The 14,696-nt window shown below is 43.1% G+C and overlaps 1 protein-coding gene and 1 long non-coding RNA gene across 3 annotated transcripts in view; one reads left to right on the top strand and one right to left on the bottom strand.

The window, feature by feature from the left end:
- The window catches only part of RFX7 (regulatory factor X7), a 151,008-nt gene extending 149,165 nt beyond the window's left edge, over positions 1-1,843 (bottom strand). Inside the window, exons 1-2 of one of the 2 annotated variants that reach the window (XM_061180293.1) lie at positions 1,741-1,843; positions 962-1,127 (exon numbers count right to left, since the gene is read on the bottom strand). In XM_061180293.1, coding sequence (XP_061036276.1) covers positions 962-1,122 — 161 coding nt within the window. In that variant the 5' untranslated portion in view covers positions 1,123-1,127; positions 1,741-1,843. The other variant, XM_061180291.1, reaches the window with a different exon arrangement.
- The window catches only part of LOC133084141 (uncharacterized), a 131,210-nt gene continuing 118,325 nt past the window's right edge, over positions 1,812-14,696 (top strand). The window contains exon 1 of the long non-coding RNA XR_009699393.1: positions 1,812-2,126. This is a non-coding gene — a long non-coding RNA (uncharacterized LOC133084141). The remainder of the gene's footprint in view (positions 2,127-14,696) is intronic.

The raw sequence follows: 14,696 nt of genomic DNA, 5'->3' as shown, positions 1-14,696 counted from the left end.
AAAGCAGTCTCTTAGACTAAACTCCAAATAATGCTTTCCATTTTTAAAATAGCACTACACTTTTTAAAACATGTCAGTTAATGAAGAGCCCTACAAAAATAATGCAAGTTCATGTTCAAAGAATATTTGCAATGGCTCTAACAGAGGACAGACTTAAGTCAGTGTATTTAATTATTAAAAGACTGCTACCAGTCTTTCAGAGTTTAATCTAATGTTGAAATATTGGAAATTCTCATACAAGAAAGTATAGGAAAAGCAAAGGATATTTCATCCATGGTTTCTAAAAAAAGACACATGAAATGGCAACACATTTATTTTAAATTAAACACATCCTTTTAAATTAGAAAATCACTTTGCAGTGTAAACTACCACCTTAAAATATCTCATACTGAAGAAACCCTTTCTTCACAATCAATGCAAAGATTAAGATCCCTGGAAGAGAATTTTAAGCTCAGAATAAAGAAGGCAAAAACATCCAGAAACAGCAGCTAAACCAACTGAAAGGAAGAGACACATTAGGTTTTGTGCTGCATATTAATATTCTTATGCACAATGTCTGTTTGGTGAAAATTCACAATACACTTCTTCCTCCCAGTATGACTGCAAAAAGGAGTAAACACATTTTACATTCCTCAGTCCCAAATTCATGCTACCATCAAGCACCATGACTCAATTTCGACCCGTATTCCTCTAACACATAAGTGAAAAACATAAATGACTTGTTTATCTGCACTCGAAATTGAGGAAGGGGTAAAAGCATTTTTTGGCTCCGGAGCCCAGGGGCTGATGCAAAGTCCCCACACCTTCAGAGGTCCTATGAATATGCACCCGACTTTGTGGAGACCCCCATTCAATGAATGCATCAGCGTCCTCCTCGGCTCCCCTGCCCGCCGCCCCCCACCCGCTTTGCAGCAGAAATGTGCCTGGGCTTTTTTACCCCAGCGATGGAGGATCCTCTTACCAGATGGAGTTCTTGATCCTGTGTTGCAGCGCGCTGGCCTCTGTCCCTGGCAGCCCGGGCACAAGGGCTGGCAGAGCCACCCCCGAGTTGGGGGCGCTGGGGGGAGGCTGCTGATGGGCATCAGGCTGCTGTGGTGGCGGCTGTTGTTGTTCCTCTGCCATCGCTGCTGGAGGGGGGGGGAGGGAGGGAAGATGGGGGCGCGGGGAAGGGTGAGGGAAGAGACGGGGAGGGGAGGACGAAGGGGGAGAGGAGGAGGGGGGAGGGGAAGAGGAGGAGGAGGACGAGGACGAGGAGGAGGAAGGAAGCTGGATAAGCTAGGCCTTTACCCCAGGGCTCGAGTGAGTCGCTTTCGCCTGCCGCCTGGGGGACATCACCGGGGAGACCGAGCGGCTCCTTACGGCCGGGGCGCTTCACCGCGGGAGAGGCATGGCGGCGCCCCTCAGCCCCCCGCCGCCGCCGCCGCCGCCGCCTCCTCCCGTCAGCGGCCGGGGCTTGGGGGGGGTGAGGAGGGGGCGTCTGAACACGAGGTGGGGGGGCAGGGCTCCCCCAAATCCAAGGAGAACGGTTGCTCAGGGACCTGGCGGCCTGGCCTTCCTTTCTTGCCCCCGGGGCTTTCTACTCCGGGGGCCCCGCGCTGCTGCAGCCCCAGGCTCGGCTCCACGCCACTCCCCACGCCGCCACCGCCGCCGCCGCCGCGGCCACCGCTGCCCTGCCAGCCCCGGAGGCAGCCCAGTGCGCGCAGCCGCACTGCAGCCCGGCGCAGACGGCAAAACACCTACCGCTCGGCCGCGGGGGGGGGGCGTGGACCAGGGTGTGCGGGATACGCGCGCGGGCGCGGGGGGGCCGGGAGGGGGCCGCACGGGCGCGGAGGGCGGGCGCGGGCCAGCTGGGCCCGGAACGTGCGCCGCCGGGGCCGAGGAGGGGACTGGCCGAGCTGGTGGAGGAGAGCAGGAAAACGTGGGGGAGGTGCTGGCGAGAGAAAGAGAACTTGCGTGAGGAGGAGGAGGAGAAACCAAATTTAACATTTGGCGTGGAAATGGGATTTTTTTTTTTTTTTTTTTTGCATCCTCCAAGCAAGTAAAGTGAAATCAATCAACATTATCCTCCCTCCCTTCGGCAAGTGAGGATTACTTTCTCCTTGGGTAAAGGAAGAGAACTGAAGCAGGTAAGAGCATAAGCTGACTTTTCAGAAGCCCCCAAAGAAGAACACCCGTTGGAATTAACCACCCTTTAGGTCATTCAGTCTTGAACGGAAATCGCAAGGCAGGAGCTGGGTTGAGTGCTCCTCGGTCGGGCATTCAAAGCCCTCCAAATCTGGCCCCACTTTAGCTATCCAATCATAGCTGCCTCCATCCCCGTGCAAGAACTCCCGGCTCCAATCAGTGAAGTCTCCATGCCATTCTCAATGCGCCGCAGACTCATTCTTCCTTCGTGCCTTTGCTCGTGCTCTTCCTCTCACCTCCCTCCCCACCCCACCCCCTTTCCTGGATTGCCCTCCCTCCTCCTCAATACCGCTCTCCAGCCAACCCAGGCTCTCGGGCACAGCTCAAGTCGCGGCTTGTCAGGGTCCCTGGCAGCCAAGGCCCCTGCTTGCCTCGGAAAGAAACGCGTGTAGTTCTCACAACATGGAGGCTCAGGCTCCAGCCACAAGCTCCTTCCTTCGGAGCCAGTTGAACCCCTGGACGTACTCTCTGCCCCCTCCCACGCTACTCATCCTTAAGAGCTAGCTTTGCCCACCAAGAGTAAGACTCCCTGCCAGAAACATGCAAGTCCCCTTTAAGAGCAGAAGAATTGGCTTTTCTAGGTGGGGCTGATCAGGGAGGCCTAAACTGCCTGGGTGTAGAAGACTACAGCCAAGGCCTCTGGCACCAGATGGAACAGCTGCTCAGCTCACACTGACCTTTCTATGGGCCTGTGGGTGTTATGAGCTCTTCTGCTTTAACTTTTCTGACAGTTTCTATCAGGTTTCTACCTGTCAGATTCTCTGGCCACTTTCCTGCAGTGCTTGGACTTTGGGCAGTGAGTCCCTGCCACCTTTTAGACTCCTCCTGGGTGGGGAATCTGATTGGCTTGGGTTTCTTGGCCTTTGGAGTTCTAGGTTCCCTGCCTTGGCCTGGAACCTTTTTGCTTTTGCACCACTATGCCCTCAGGCCTGACTCACAGAATCCACTCCCAGATTCACCCTGACTTCTTGCACGTGGTGGGAGCAGGAGGACTAGGAGGGAGGAGGGATACCTGTGTGCAAGACAGCTCCTCCATGAGGATTCTAAACCCTTTGGATTCCTTTGCACCCTGAAACCCACTGCACTGACTCTGCCACACAAATGAGCCCCCTTTTCCATAACCTAGGGTCACTGTTAGCCATTTTTAGAAAATATTAGTTGTTTATGAATTCATTTTGCATATGGACCCTAGTGTTCTATGTAAAGACAGGCTTTTTTTCTGTACCAAATTGATAGACGTGGTGTGCACTAGACAGGAGCCTTGAAGAATGAAAATGGCTGATGTTGGCTGAGCACTTACACTGTGCAAGACCTAACACTTTCCATACATTGCCATTCCCAAATTGTATAATGTAGTACTAGTCTCCCTATTTTACAGATGAACCAGAAGCTTAGCGAGGTTAACATTCTTAAAGTGACCCAAATAGTAAATGAGGGAGCCAGGATTTGAATCCTGAAGTCTAATGCCAGAGCTTTACAAGCCTTGGTGAAAATGAAGTTATACTGAAAAATCTTGAATGCATATCTAAGCTGTATATCCATGGGGAAGATGGAGGGAGTAAAAAGGCATTGGGGAAAGTTGCAAAGTCCCCCAGGTTCTAATTTTTTTACCTTGCCAAGAGAGAATGATGGCTCCACGTTGCCACACCCTGGGAGGGGGAGACCCTAGGAAGTAGGAGGTTCATCCAAGAAGGGTAATGTATCTGAGACTGCCAAACGCCTTAAGAAAAGGAAGCTGAGAACCAAGACGTTTCTTTTAAAATTTACTACCGGGTGTCACACAGGCTGACTTCCCGAGTGCAATTTTTCAGTGCTTTATAGGTTCCATAAAAGAGCATGTCATCCCAGCAGCCACTAGAGGGCACAGCAGAGCCGCAACCCTGAACTGCCCTCTAGCGGCGGTGCTGACGAGAGGGCATTGTTGAGCCTGTGGGCCCTCAAGGGCCCACGGGGGATGGACATCTGGGATTCTTAGGTTCAACCAGCAATGAGAGGGGTCGCAGATAATGTCAGACTTAAGAGATCTTATTGCCGGAATGGACATCCTTGCAGGGAGGCTTTAAAGAGTCAGCCCCCACTGCTCACTTAAAATCTGGGAGTAGAGTGTGTGTTTTGTTACCGTCATCCGAGAGGGCGGTGAATACAGTTATACCAGTAGAAACCTAAAAGAAATCTGTTGAAGTTATTCAAAATCTTGGGTGGGGACTCAAGCCAAACCCAGATACCTTGAGTAAAGGTGGCAGTGTAGCCATGGTGCTTCTGAAATTGTGTTTGCCCCCCTCTGGTTATGAAACTCTGTACTAAGGTCCCTCAGGGACCCAGAATCAATGTGGCTGATTTCCTCAGACCTTCAGTTTGACTCGGGGAGAAGTAGCGGAAAACATTATAGTGAACATGAACTTTCAAGAGAATACACTAAATTTTGGGCTTCTGTTTCTCAACCCTGAGGAGTATAAGTCTGTCCTCCCTGGGAAAGTGTACTCCCTTGGAAAATTTTGAGAAACACTGATGTAGTGGGGAAGAAAGACTCCAGTCTGGGAATCAGAAAACCTAGGAATTCAAACCCTCTGTTTTCACCTCTATAAAAATGAAAATCATGACCTACCTCACGGGGTTATTGTGAGAAATACATAAGGTGATACCTAAACCTAAAAAGGGAAGTGCTATACACAGAGAAAGACAATCTATAAGGTGGGTCGTGAGCACCTCGAAGCCTTATTTTATCTTAGTAATCCCGGGACACAATTCCTTACTCCTGGGTGTTCATATTTGTTGAATTGAGTAGTTACCTGACCTTAATTTTCTTAGCCCAGTACATTATACCATCTTGCTCTCTTATGTCTAAACTTTGTCTCCTTTATGAAACTAAACTTTGTATACTGACCAGACTGTAGTACATATGTTTATCATACATTTATTATACCCCATACATAAGAGTGTCAGGCATTGAAAATATAAATAGATAGATAGGTAAGACCTGGTCCTAACTTGAAGTAGTTTACATTCTGGGGAGCAGAGAGACCTATTAATATATATTAGTTACACAAGATGATGAGTATAGTGGGGGGAGGGATTGGTCCTGCTCAAGGTAAAAGAGATTTTGGAGAAGGCCTCTTGGCTATCATTTGAATGGGGTCTCATCGGGTGAATAGAAGTTCAACAGGCAGTACACTGAGGGAAGATGGTTTCAGGTCAAGGAGCAGCATGAACGCTGGTGTGAAGCCATGAAAGGGCACATGAGAGGAGTGCATAATGCAGAACCCAGTGTTAGCTCTGTGCTCAGATCCTTAATGGAGTGTATAGGGGAGGGAAAGGAGGGGAGGGAGACACAGCCCATTTTACTAAACATTACTCTGTGTTATTAGTTACGATTGTTCTGACAAAATGAGGCCTCAAATAGGCTCATCGTTGGTTAATATTGGTTAAGTGCTTAAAGTGTACATTTAATTTCCACAAATTATGGTGGTTTACAGATGTGAAAAAGATCAGGTTCTACCCTCTTTTCCTTCCCCTCTTAAGAACAAAGGATTCCCTCATCCTATCATTACTTTCTCTGCCTTCTTCCATTGCAAACTTTTCCCTCTAGGAGCTGAAAGTAGAATATGTAATTACCTACATGTTATTATTTAAGGGAACAGGGAAGGAAGGCTTTCCATCTCCTAAAAAATCTTTCTCTGTATCAGAAAATGATGATTAATTTCTTTGGACTAAGCTCTTGTCTTTCAAAATGCATGTAGCACTAGGGGAGCTGATATGTTAAGTTCCAGTGCTGTAATATAATTGAGTTTTCAGTCTTTTACTAGCATTAGAGGGAGGGAGGTGAGGGCAGTCAGGAGGAAGACAACAAAGAGGAAGCAAGATTACAGAAGAGGGAGGTTGGAAGGTTCAAAACCAAGTGCATATTGGCAAATTTGGTTAAATTTTCTCCATGCCATACTTACTAATGTTAGTATGATGTGAAAATATGATTTCTCCTGTTAGAGAGAGCACAAATATTCTATTATGTCATCAAAACAATGGTTTGTTAAGGGGAAGTAGCCTAACTATTCAAATACTGGGTAAGGCAGCAAGGTGTTAACAACCCTGTCACTACCTGGCTATGTGACCCTATCTGTACCAGTCATTCTGTCAGGTCCCTTTACTTACTTCTGAGGATTATTGGGATAAAGTTCTCGTAATGTACTTGGCTCTTCAAGTGAAAGGTATTATGAAAATGAATGCCAGGTACTGCTTTGATTTCATTTAGAAATTTTCCACTGTTGTTACAATACACATGTTTATGTTGTGACCTGCATTCTCTTTATATGAAAGAAGGTTCAAGTTAATATCATCTGTCTGAATTTTAAAAGAAATGTTTACTTTTACTCGGGGCCAGAAAGGTCCCAAGTAGAAATTTGATATCTTGGAAATTCAGGCCAGCAGCAGCTATGAACAGAAGCCGGTAAAGGAAAAGCATATTTACCTAACCCTAAAAGTGACAGTAAAAAGACACTAGAGCCAGTCCTACAATGAGGAGGTCAGCACTGGTGCAGTCTGAACTGGTAGAGCCTAATCAGTAATCCACAAACTCATCATTCCTCAGTTCAAGACACATTTAAGTCCCTCTTATGTACTAATTATTATGCTGAAACCACAGAAAGATTTAAAAATAAGTAAGTGGTAAGGGACTTCCCTGGTGGTCCAGTGTGTAAGACTCTGCGCTCCCAATGCAGGGGCCCCGGGTTCGATCCCTGGTCAGGGAACTAGATCCCACATGCATGCCGCAACTAAGAATCCGCATGCCACAACTAAGAAGTTCGCATGCTGCAACTAAAGAGCCCACATGCCTGAACAAAGATCCTGCGTGCCACAGCTAAGACCCGGCACAGCCAAAATAAATAAATAAATTTTAAAAAATAATTATTAAAAAAAAACACGTGGTAAATACAGTATTGTTTAATCTTCAAGAAGTTCATAATCTAATTGGAACATAGACATATCAGCCCACACATATTTTTAAACATGAAGTGAAAATGCAGGGGACAAACAAAAAAATAAGTGTGTGACAGGATAATTTATTGAGCTATTAATTTGGTTTATATTCTCCTTATATTTTCCCTCCTCTCCATTCCAAACATGCTTCAAGGGAGTTTTGTGTTTCTAGGCAGAAAGAAGTTGACAGGAGCTCCATATTAGACCATTCCAGGGGGCACCACTCACATTGTAATTGAAGCCTCCTGGACCACAACTCCTTAGCGTGTACTGTCAATGTTACCCCTGGAGTTGTGCCCAGCAATTTGCCTTTCAGGTTCCTTGCTCCTAGAGGGATTTTGCTAGGGGGTTCAAGAGGTAGGGGCATCTGGTGAGGGAAAGGAGGAAAGAGAGAGAAGGAAGGAGGGGTTGTGCGTAGGTGGAACTGTTGCAAAAGAAAAAATTTCCCAAACTGGAAAAGAGTCAAAGTTCAGGGTTGCAGTAGTGGAGACACCAGCCCTCTTTCCTCGATCACCCCAGACCTCAGATAGATGCATGGTACCCTATGGAGGCTGGATCGCCCTGCCACTCTTGGTCTATGAGCAGAGCTGTTGCTTGGCTTCTAGGGACCATGTATCCCTGAACAATGAAGTTGTCAAAGTCCATCTTCCCCCATTTTCTGGGCTCAACATAAATCTTCCAGACTCTAGTGCATTTCTAGGGAGGAACGGAGGGAAGCCCAGTAATAACTGGGATTGGATTTCCTTCTACTCCAGTGGAATTAAGGCTGGGATCATTTGAGTCTGAGGTGAATTTAATTTGATTTAAACACAATAAAGAAACGTGACATTTCTTGCACGCCCAAATTTGTACTTACAGCTTTAAACCTAGCTAGTGGTGGATACTATATACGAAGCAGTGTTAAGCGAGATGTGTAAGATTAAGCCTCACAGTGAATGGCACAGCTAATAACTGCTGAGGGAGTTAAGAGAAAGCAAAGAGCAAATGGAGGTGGCTTCACGGAGGGCCAAAAAAAAGTAAAAAGGAGGTGACTTCATGGAGGGCTTCGGACAGAGTTGGAGTGTAAGGAAAGGGAAGAAGTTTATGGAAGTGGGAGAAAGAAGGGCAGCAAGCCAGAAGGGAAAAGCAGTGTGAACAGAAGCAGGAAAATCAGCATGACTAAAGAGACAAACAGGAGACTAGCCTAACCGGAGTGAATAGCTGATGATAAAGGTTGCGCTGGGTACCAAATTCCAAATCTCTGCTTCTGTCCTCGCTGTATAAGGCAGGGTTGTATCAGAGAACAACCAGTAGAATATATTATAAGTTTCTTATAATATTCATTATGATTACATATTTATCACAATATTTATTGTAATTATTCTACTATATAATTTAAAGGAACTGGCTTGCCTGATTGTGCCGGTTAATAGGTCCAAACTCTGTAAGGCAGGCCAGCAGGCTGACAGGCCAGAAACTCTTGGGCAGGAACAGGCACTGCAGTTTACAGGTGGCATTTCTTCTTCCTTAGGAAAAATCTTAGTTTTGCTCTTAAGGCCTTTCACTTGATTAGATGGAGCCCACCCAGAATATCAAGGATAATCTCCTTTACTTAAAGTCAAATGATTGTAGATGTTAACCACATCTAACAGAATTCCTTCACAGCAACACCTAGGTTAGCATTTAATTGAATAACTGGTACATTAGCCTAGTCAAGTTGACACATAAAACTAACAATCACATTCAGTACACTCTATGTCATCCCTCATGTATTTGAGAAGAGGAGGAAGTCTTCGGACTTTCTTCTTAGGAACCTCAGGAAAGATCCTTTCCTATGAAGTAGGCCAACTTGTGTCCTTTCCTTGGGTATATTTATTTTCTTTGCTCTTTTTTGTATATAAATATACATACTCCCAGGAACTTCCTGTTTTTCTTCATCCTTCCCTCCCACCCGCATTACCTGAAGTTGTACCAAGAATTGTGGTTTGATGTTAGTATGGGTTTTTTTTTTAATCTTTTGTTTTTTGTTTTTCCTATTTATAGTGCCTCTAATGTACCTATTAGCATCATTCTCCAGAGTTGGCCAAGCCCTCAGGTTTCTGCCTTCTGTAGCTACCTTCTAAAGGGCTCAGCTGATGTAAGCCTCCATCCTTGTCACTTGTAACCCTGGATCTGTGGTTGAAACAGGGCTCAGCATCCAACATAAGGGCAACCAATCCCCTGGCTGGACAGTGACCTGTGAGCTGGCTAAATATAAGGTCTTTACTCAAGGAAGAGGTTAGTAATTAATTAACAAATTGATTCCTTTCTTGGAGAATATGAATATGATAAAGAGAGACAGTTAGGCAGTTGGCGGTAAAAAAAAAATAAAATAGCTAAGAGACACAAGAGAGGCAGACCTCAGAAACCATTAGGCAGCAGCAACCAGTTGAGGGAATAAGTAAGAGGCAACTGTGAGAAGACAAGCAGAAAAGGCTTTCAGAAGATAAGATAGTTGCTTAGTAATGGTAGGAGCAATAGGCCCAGAGGTGGATAGAAACTGAGGAGGTTTTTTGATGGAGCTCCAGAGTAAGAGGGCACAAATGAGGAAGAGCAGATTATTGGCCAGGCCTTGGGGAAATCCAGAATAACTGACCAGAAACCCAGGAGCAGACTTATAAGTGACTTCATACAGACTTGATGAGAGCTAGGGAACTAAAAGTCCATTTAGGTTCCAATGCAGTTCTAGCAAGTGGTTTATTTCCTCAGATCTCCAGGAGAAGGTTTCCATTGCTACCTTACTTTAGGGTGGATCTCTCTCCTCCAAAAGATTCTTACACATGCGGTTATGGTCCTGACCATCTGAAGGGCTCAATTAAATGTCAAGAATTGTGTCCTCTTGAAAGTCTTACCTTATCCATTCCTCATCTCACCCACACCCAGGTTGAGTTAGCTGTCCCTTTTCTGTGGTCCTTTAGGACCTCACACAGCCTTATGTCACAGACACTATCTCATTGTATGGTAATTGTAGGTTTACTTGCTAATTTCTTGTACCTACCCTCCCCACAGTTGGCTCCAAGTACTGTGAACTGTATGTGGTTAGGATGTATGTTTTTATTCTTTTCTGTATCTCCTACGTATAGTACAGTCCCTACCATAAAGTAGCCAAATAATAAATGTTTGTTGAATTGAATTATTGAATTAGAGAGAGCTCCTTTTGTTTAGGCCAAGAAAAAAAAAAAGGCAGAACGCAGGAAAAAGCAGAATGGGCTAATAAGAAAACTCAATAGCTTGTCCGTAATAATAGTGCAGGTACTAAGAACTTTGTTAATTCATACTTAAAATTCGTGTCTCTGTGACTATACAAAAATTTCCCAAGCAGCCAAATTTTGTCTGTTCAGCTAGACATCTGGTGCTATGATTCTACAGTTTTAAAGGTACTTTGGCCAGCCCTCTTCCTTTTAAGGAGAAGAGTCAGCTACGTTCTCCCTTCAGCCTCCAGTTTCTCATCTGAATTCAGATCCACACTCTTGGACAGGCCAGGCTTGAGGCTCACTCTCAGGGACATCCCCTGGGCTTCGGAGCTGAGAGTCCAGGACCCAAATCCCAGCCATACCCCTTGCCACTTTTGTAGGCCCAGACAAGTCCCTCACAACTCTCTGAGCCTCGGTTTCGAAGTGGTAGAATTGGGGAAATAGGACTCCCTTACATAGTTATGCTGAATGTTTGATGAAAAATATTTGTGAAAATACCTAGCACAATGTTTTATACTTAGTAAGAGCCAAATAAATGTGAATTTCCTGTATATGTTATTCCTGAGGAGGTGGAGAAGGGAAGGGAAGACATAGGATGATGGTGGAGGACAAGGACCTTGACAGTGATTGGGGCCCTGAAAATCAAAAGGGCCAGCAGCCGAGGGACCGTGTGCCACCACTTGAAAATCTGATAAAGCACAGGTCTTAGTCATCCAAAGCCACACTGCACCTGAGGCAACTGCCACAGGAGATTTTTTGATCAGAGTGTGGAAGGACATTCAAACCCTGCCAGGTTGAAATTGGGGCACAGTTGATAGTGAGATAGGCATCATTAATGGCAATGGAAAAAGTTTTTGCCTACACCAAGCAGAGAAAATTTTGAGATTCATCTAATGCTGTCTCAGAGAGCTCTGAGAATGTACAGAGGCAACCCCTGCAAATAAACCCAACACTGGAAATGGAGAAAGAAGGGAAGGTGTTAATAATCAATTGAGAAATCTCAGAGTATTCATAGGAATTTCACATCCATATGTATCCCTTCTGAGGTCCCGAAAGAAAGCCCAATGAGACCAGCTACTCTTCCCAGGGACTTAAGAGCCCAGATAATGTGTGTGTGTGTGATTGAGGGAGGGGGGGCGTCAGGGTTTATGTTTTCCAGCTGCTCTAGATAGAGTTCCCTTAAATCAGGATTAAAAACTGTTAAAGTTAGCTCATAAACAGACTAACTGAACAGGCTGCTTGGCAGGCAGGGATTGAGGTATGGCAGGATGGGGGTAGCATTCCAAAACAGGATGAGCTTGTGAGTCAGATTTTTCTGACTGAAAACGTCACAGATGTCACCGATTGCTGCCTAATGTGTCATTTGTTATCAGGCAGAAAATGTGGCTAAATGATTACAGCTCTGCAGCAACCGGTGTCTCCCACCCCCATGAAGGAACCCCATGAACCCATGAACCCATGAACCCATGAAGGAACCCCATGAAGGAAGTAGGGCTTCAATGTTCTTTCTGTGTCATAGATGCTCTTTCTGAGTATATTTTTAAATGTTTTGTAATTTTAAAAATGGTAAGATAGTAAGTTACCACCCACAAATAAATTATATTTAATGGTGTTTTGAAAGAGTTAGTTTTAAAATCCTGTGTATGAAGATTAAATCAAGACGTCAGACTGAAGGAAGCTTACCTCTACCAAATCTTATGAAATGACAGAAAAGGTTGAGAGATGGGGGAAAGGGGAAAGGGGAGAGGAATAATTGGTAACAGGACTGGGGACAAAAAAGTGTCATCAGTGTATCAGAAAATTTGGAAAATTTTCTTGGAAAAACACATTAGAGCACCTGAACCTCAAATACTCCTAAGCTTAAGACTGCTAAAGGAGTAGAAGCAATTTCAGGGCCGCTCCCATCTCAGAAAGAGCAGATTCAGTGCGTAGAGGGTGCTAGCATAATGACCAGAGCAATGAATGAAGACATAGCAGTTGGAGCAGCTGTACTGCTGATCTCCTTCCCTTTTCCTGCCTAGAATGGTCCACAGATTAAAGCAGTGAGCCTGTGGGTCCTGGGAGCCAAAGATAGAATAATAGCAATGGACTCCAGGAGGGACAGGGAGACCCCTCGCTCTGAAATCACTCTGCCCAGCAGTATGTCCTTCCCTTCTCCTCTAATCACCAAAGTCAACCCACATTAAGCAGAAGTAGAGCACTAAAAGGAATTTTCATTTACAAAGTAAAAGATTAATCAACATCAGAATAACACAAGTTCGTAGAGGCACCAACCTCAGTAAATACTGAAATAATACCTGTGGAAAGATAGATGAAACAATAAGTATAAATTTCATCTTATTTTAAGAAAAATATAACTATAAGTAAAATATATACTTATAAATGCTACAAATTAACAATTATCTTCAAAGAGATTAGGACATTATTACATTAGTGGAAAGGAAGCAAACAGTGATCTTAGGGGTTAAAAACATGATTTTCAAAATAAGAAAACTCAGCAGATGTGTATCACCACATGAAATTCCTTGAAAGGATAACTGACTTTTGGATGAATTTTAATAAAATAAATAATGAATCCAAGAAAGTTGAAGATATTCAAGAAACAGTGGAAAGGAAAGAAACTAGTTAACTTGTCTAATTATGGCCTGTGTTTAAAAATTAGTAACATAAAATTAAAATCTAGATTAGATGCTGGCAGACTTTTTCTGTAAAAGACCAGAGAGTAAATATTTTCAGCTTTGTGGTCCATACAGACTCTGTCTTAACTACTCAGCTCTGCTGCTATAGTGTGAAAGCAGCCATAGATAATATGTAATTGAATGGGCCTGTTTGTGTTCCAATAAAACTTTATTTACAAAACAGGCAGCAGGACAGATTTAGCCTGCCTGCCACCCCTGTTTTGGATGAATGCAACATAAAGATGGCAGAGACAAGGTGTGATGAAGAGATAAGAGGGAAGTTCTAAACGTGTGTAAAACACACACACACACACAACCAGATGGCAGGAAAAAAGTCAAATCATCAGTAATCACAATATGTGGCAAATGGATACAATTTCCTAAATAAAGACAGAAAAATCTCAAAATTTGTAAAATAACAACATGTCTAGTCAGAAGGTATTTAGAAGAAATACATCTAAAAAGAAGGTTGAAAATAAAAGAACATACAAAGATAAATAAGCCAAATAACTAAAAATAGATAACAAGTGTGGTAATATTAATGTTAGACCAAAAAAAAAGAATTTGATGTAAAGAGGATTTGACAAGATAAAGAACATTTATGTTGATGAAAGATACAATTCCATAAGAAAGTCAATTAATAATGAACCTTTACAAACCTAACAATATAACATCAAAAGTCATGTTTATAATATAACGTATAAAGTAAAAACTGATAGAAATACAGGTAGTGATGAAAAATACACAGCTATTTTGGAAGACTTCAACTCAAATTGACAGATCAAGTAGGAAAAAAGGAAGCAAGCGTAGTGAGGATTTGAATAACACAATAAAGAAACTTGACTGAATAGGTGTAAAGGACTGTACACAATAAATGGTGAATGCATAATCTCTTCAAACACACATGCAACATTAACTACTTTCTAAAACAAAGAAAGAAAAGAAAATGTTAATAAATTCCCAGATAAGAAATCATTCAGGTCACATTCTTTGATCACACTGCAATAAAATTTGGAGTTAGTACAAAAGAATACAATTTTTATAACTTGGAAATAAAAAACCCACACCTTTAAATAACTTTAACTTAGAATAACTTTAATGAAAAGAAATGTAAAATGAAGCTATCAATTATTTAAAAGTAACAATACCAAAAATTTATTAAACATTACTATACAACCAGCTTTGTGCTAAGTGATCCACCTGGATTGTCTCATTTTATTATCACAATAATCCTGAGAAGTTGATTCCATTATCATCGCATTTCACAGATGAAGAACTGAAACACAAAGCTCTGTTAAATAACCTGCCCAAGGGCACATAGTCCATAGATGACAGAGTTGGGATTTGAACCTAGATAGTATAGTCCAGAGCCAGTATATTTAACTGCTACAACAAGAAGAACAATGAGATCAATACAATTCAAAATCTATACATACTCAGAGAAAACTTATAGCCCTGGATGCATACATTAGAAAATAGGAAAAGACTGAATGGAAGCAAATCGTGCATACAGTTCAAGAAGCTAAAGGAAGAAAAATTAAAATATATAAGGAAAGTATTACTAAAGAAAAAACCAGAAATGCATGAAATAAGGAGTAGAGTTAATCTGAATAAAATTAAAACTGATCATCTGAAAAGAGCCAAAAATATC

This window comes from Eubalaena glacialis, chromosome 2 (assembly GCF_028564815.1).
Source record: "Eubalaena glacialis isolate mEubGla1 chromosome 2, mEubGla1.1.hap2.+ XY, whole genome shotgun sequence".
Lineage (NCBI taxonomy): Eukaryota > Metazoa > Chordata > Mammalia > Artiodactyla > Balaenidae > Eubalaena > Eubalaena glacialis.
Note: the sequence above shows the minus strand (reverse complement) of the source record. Positions and strands in the feature narration are given on the sequence as shown.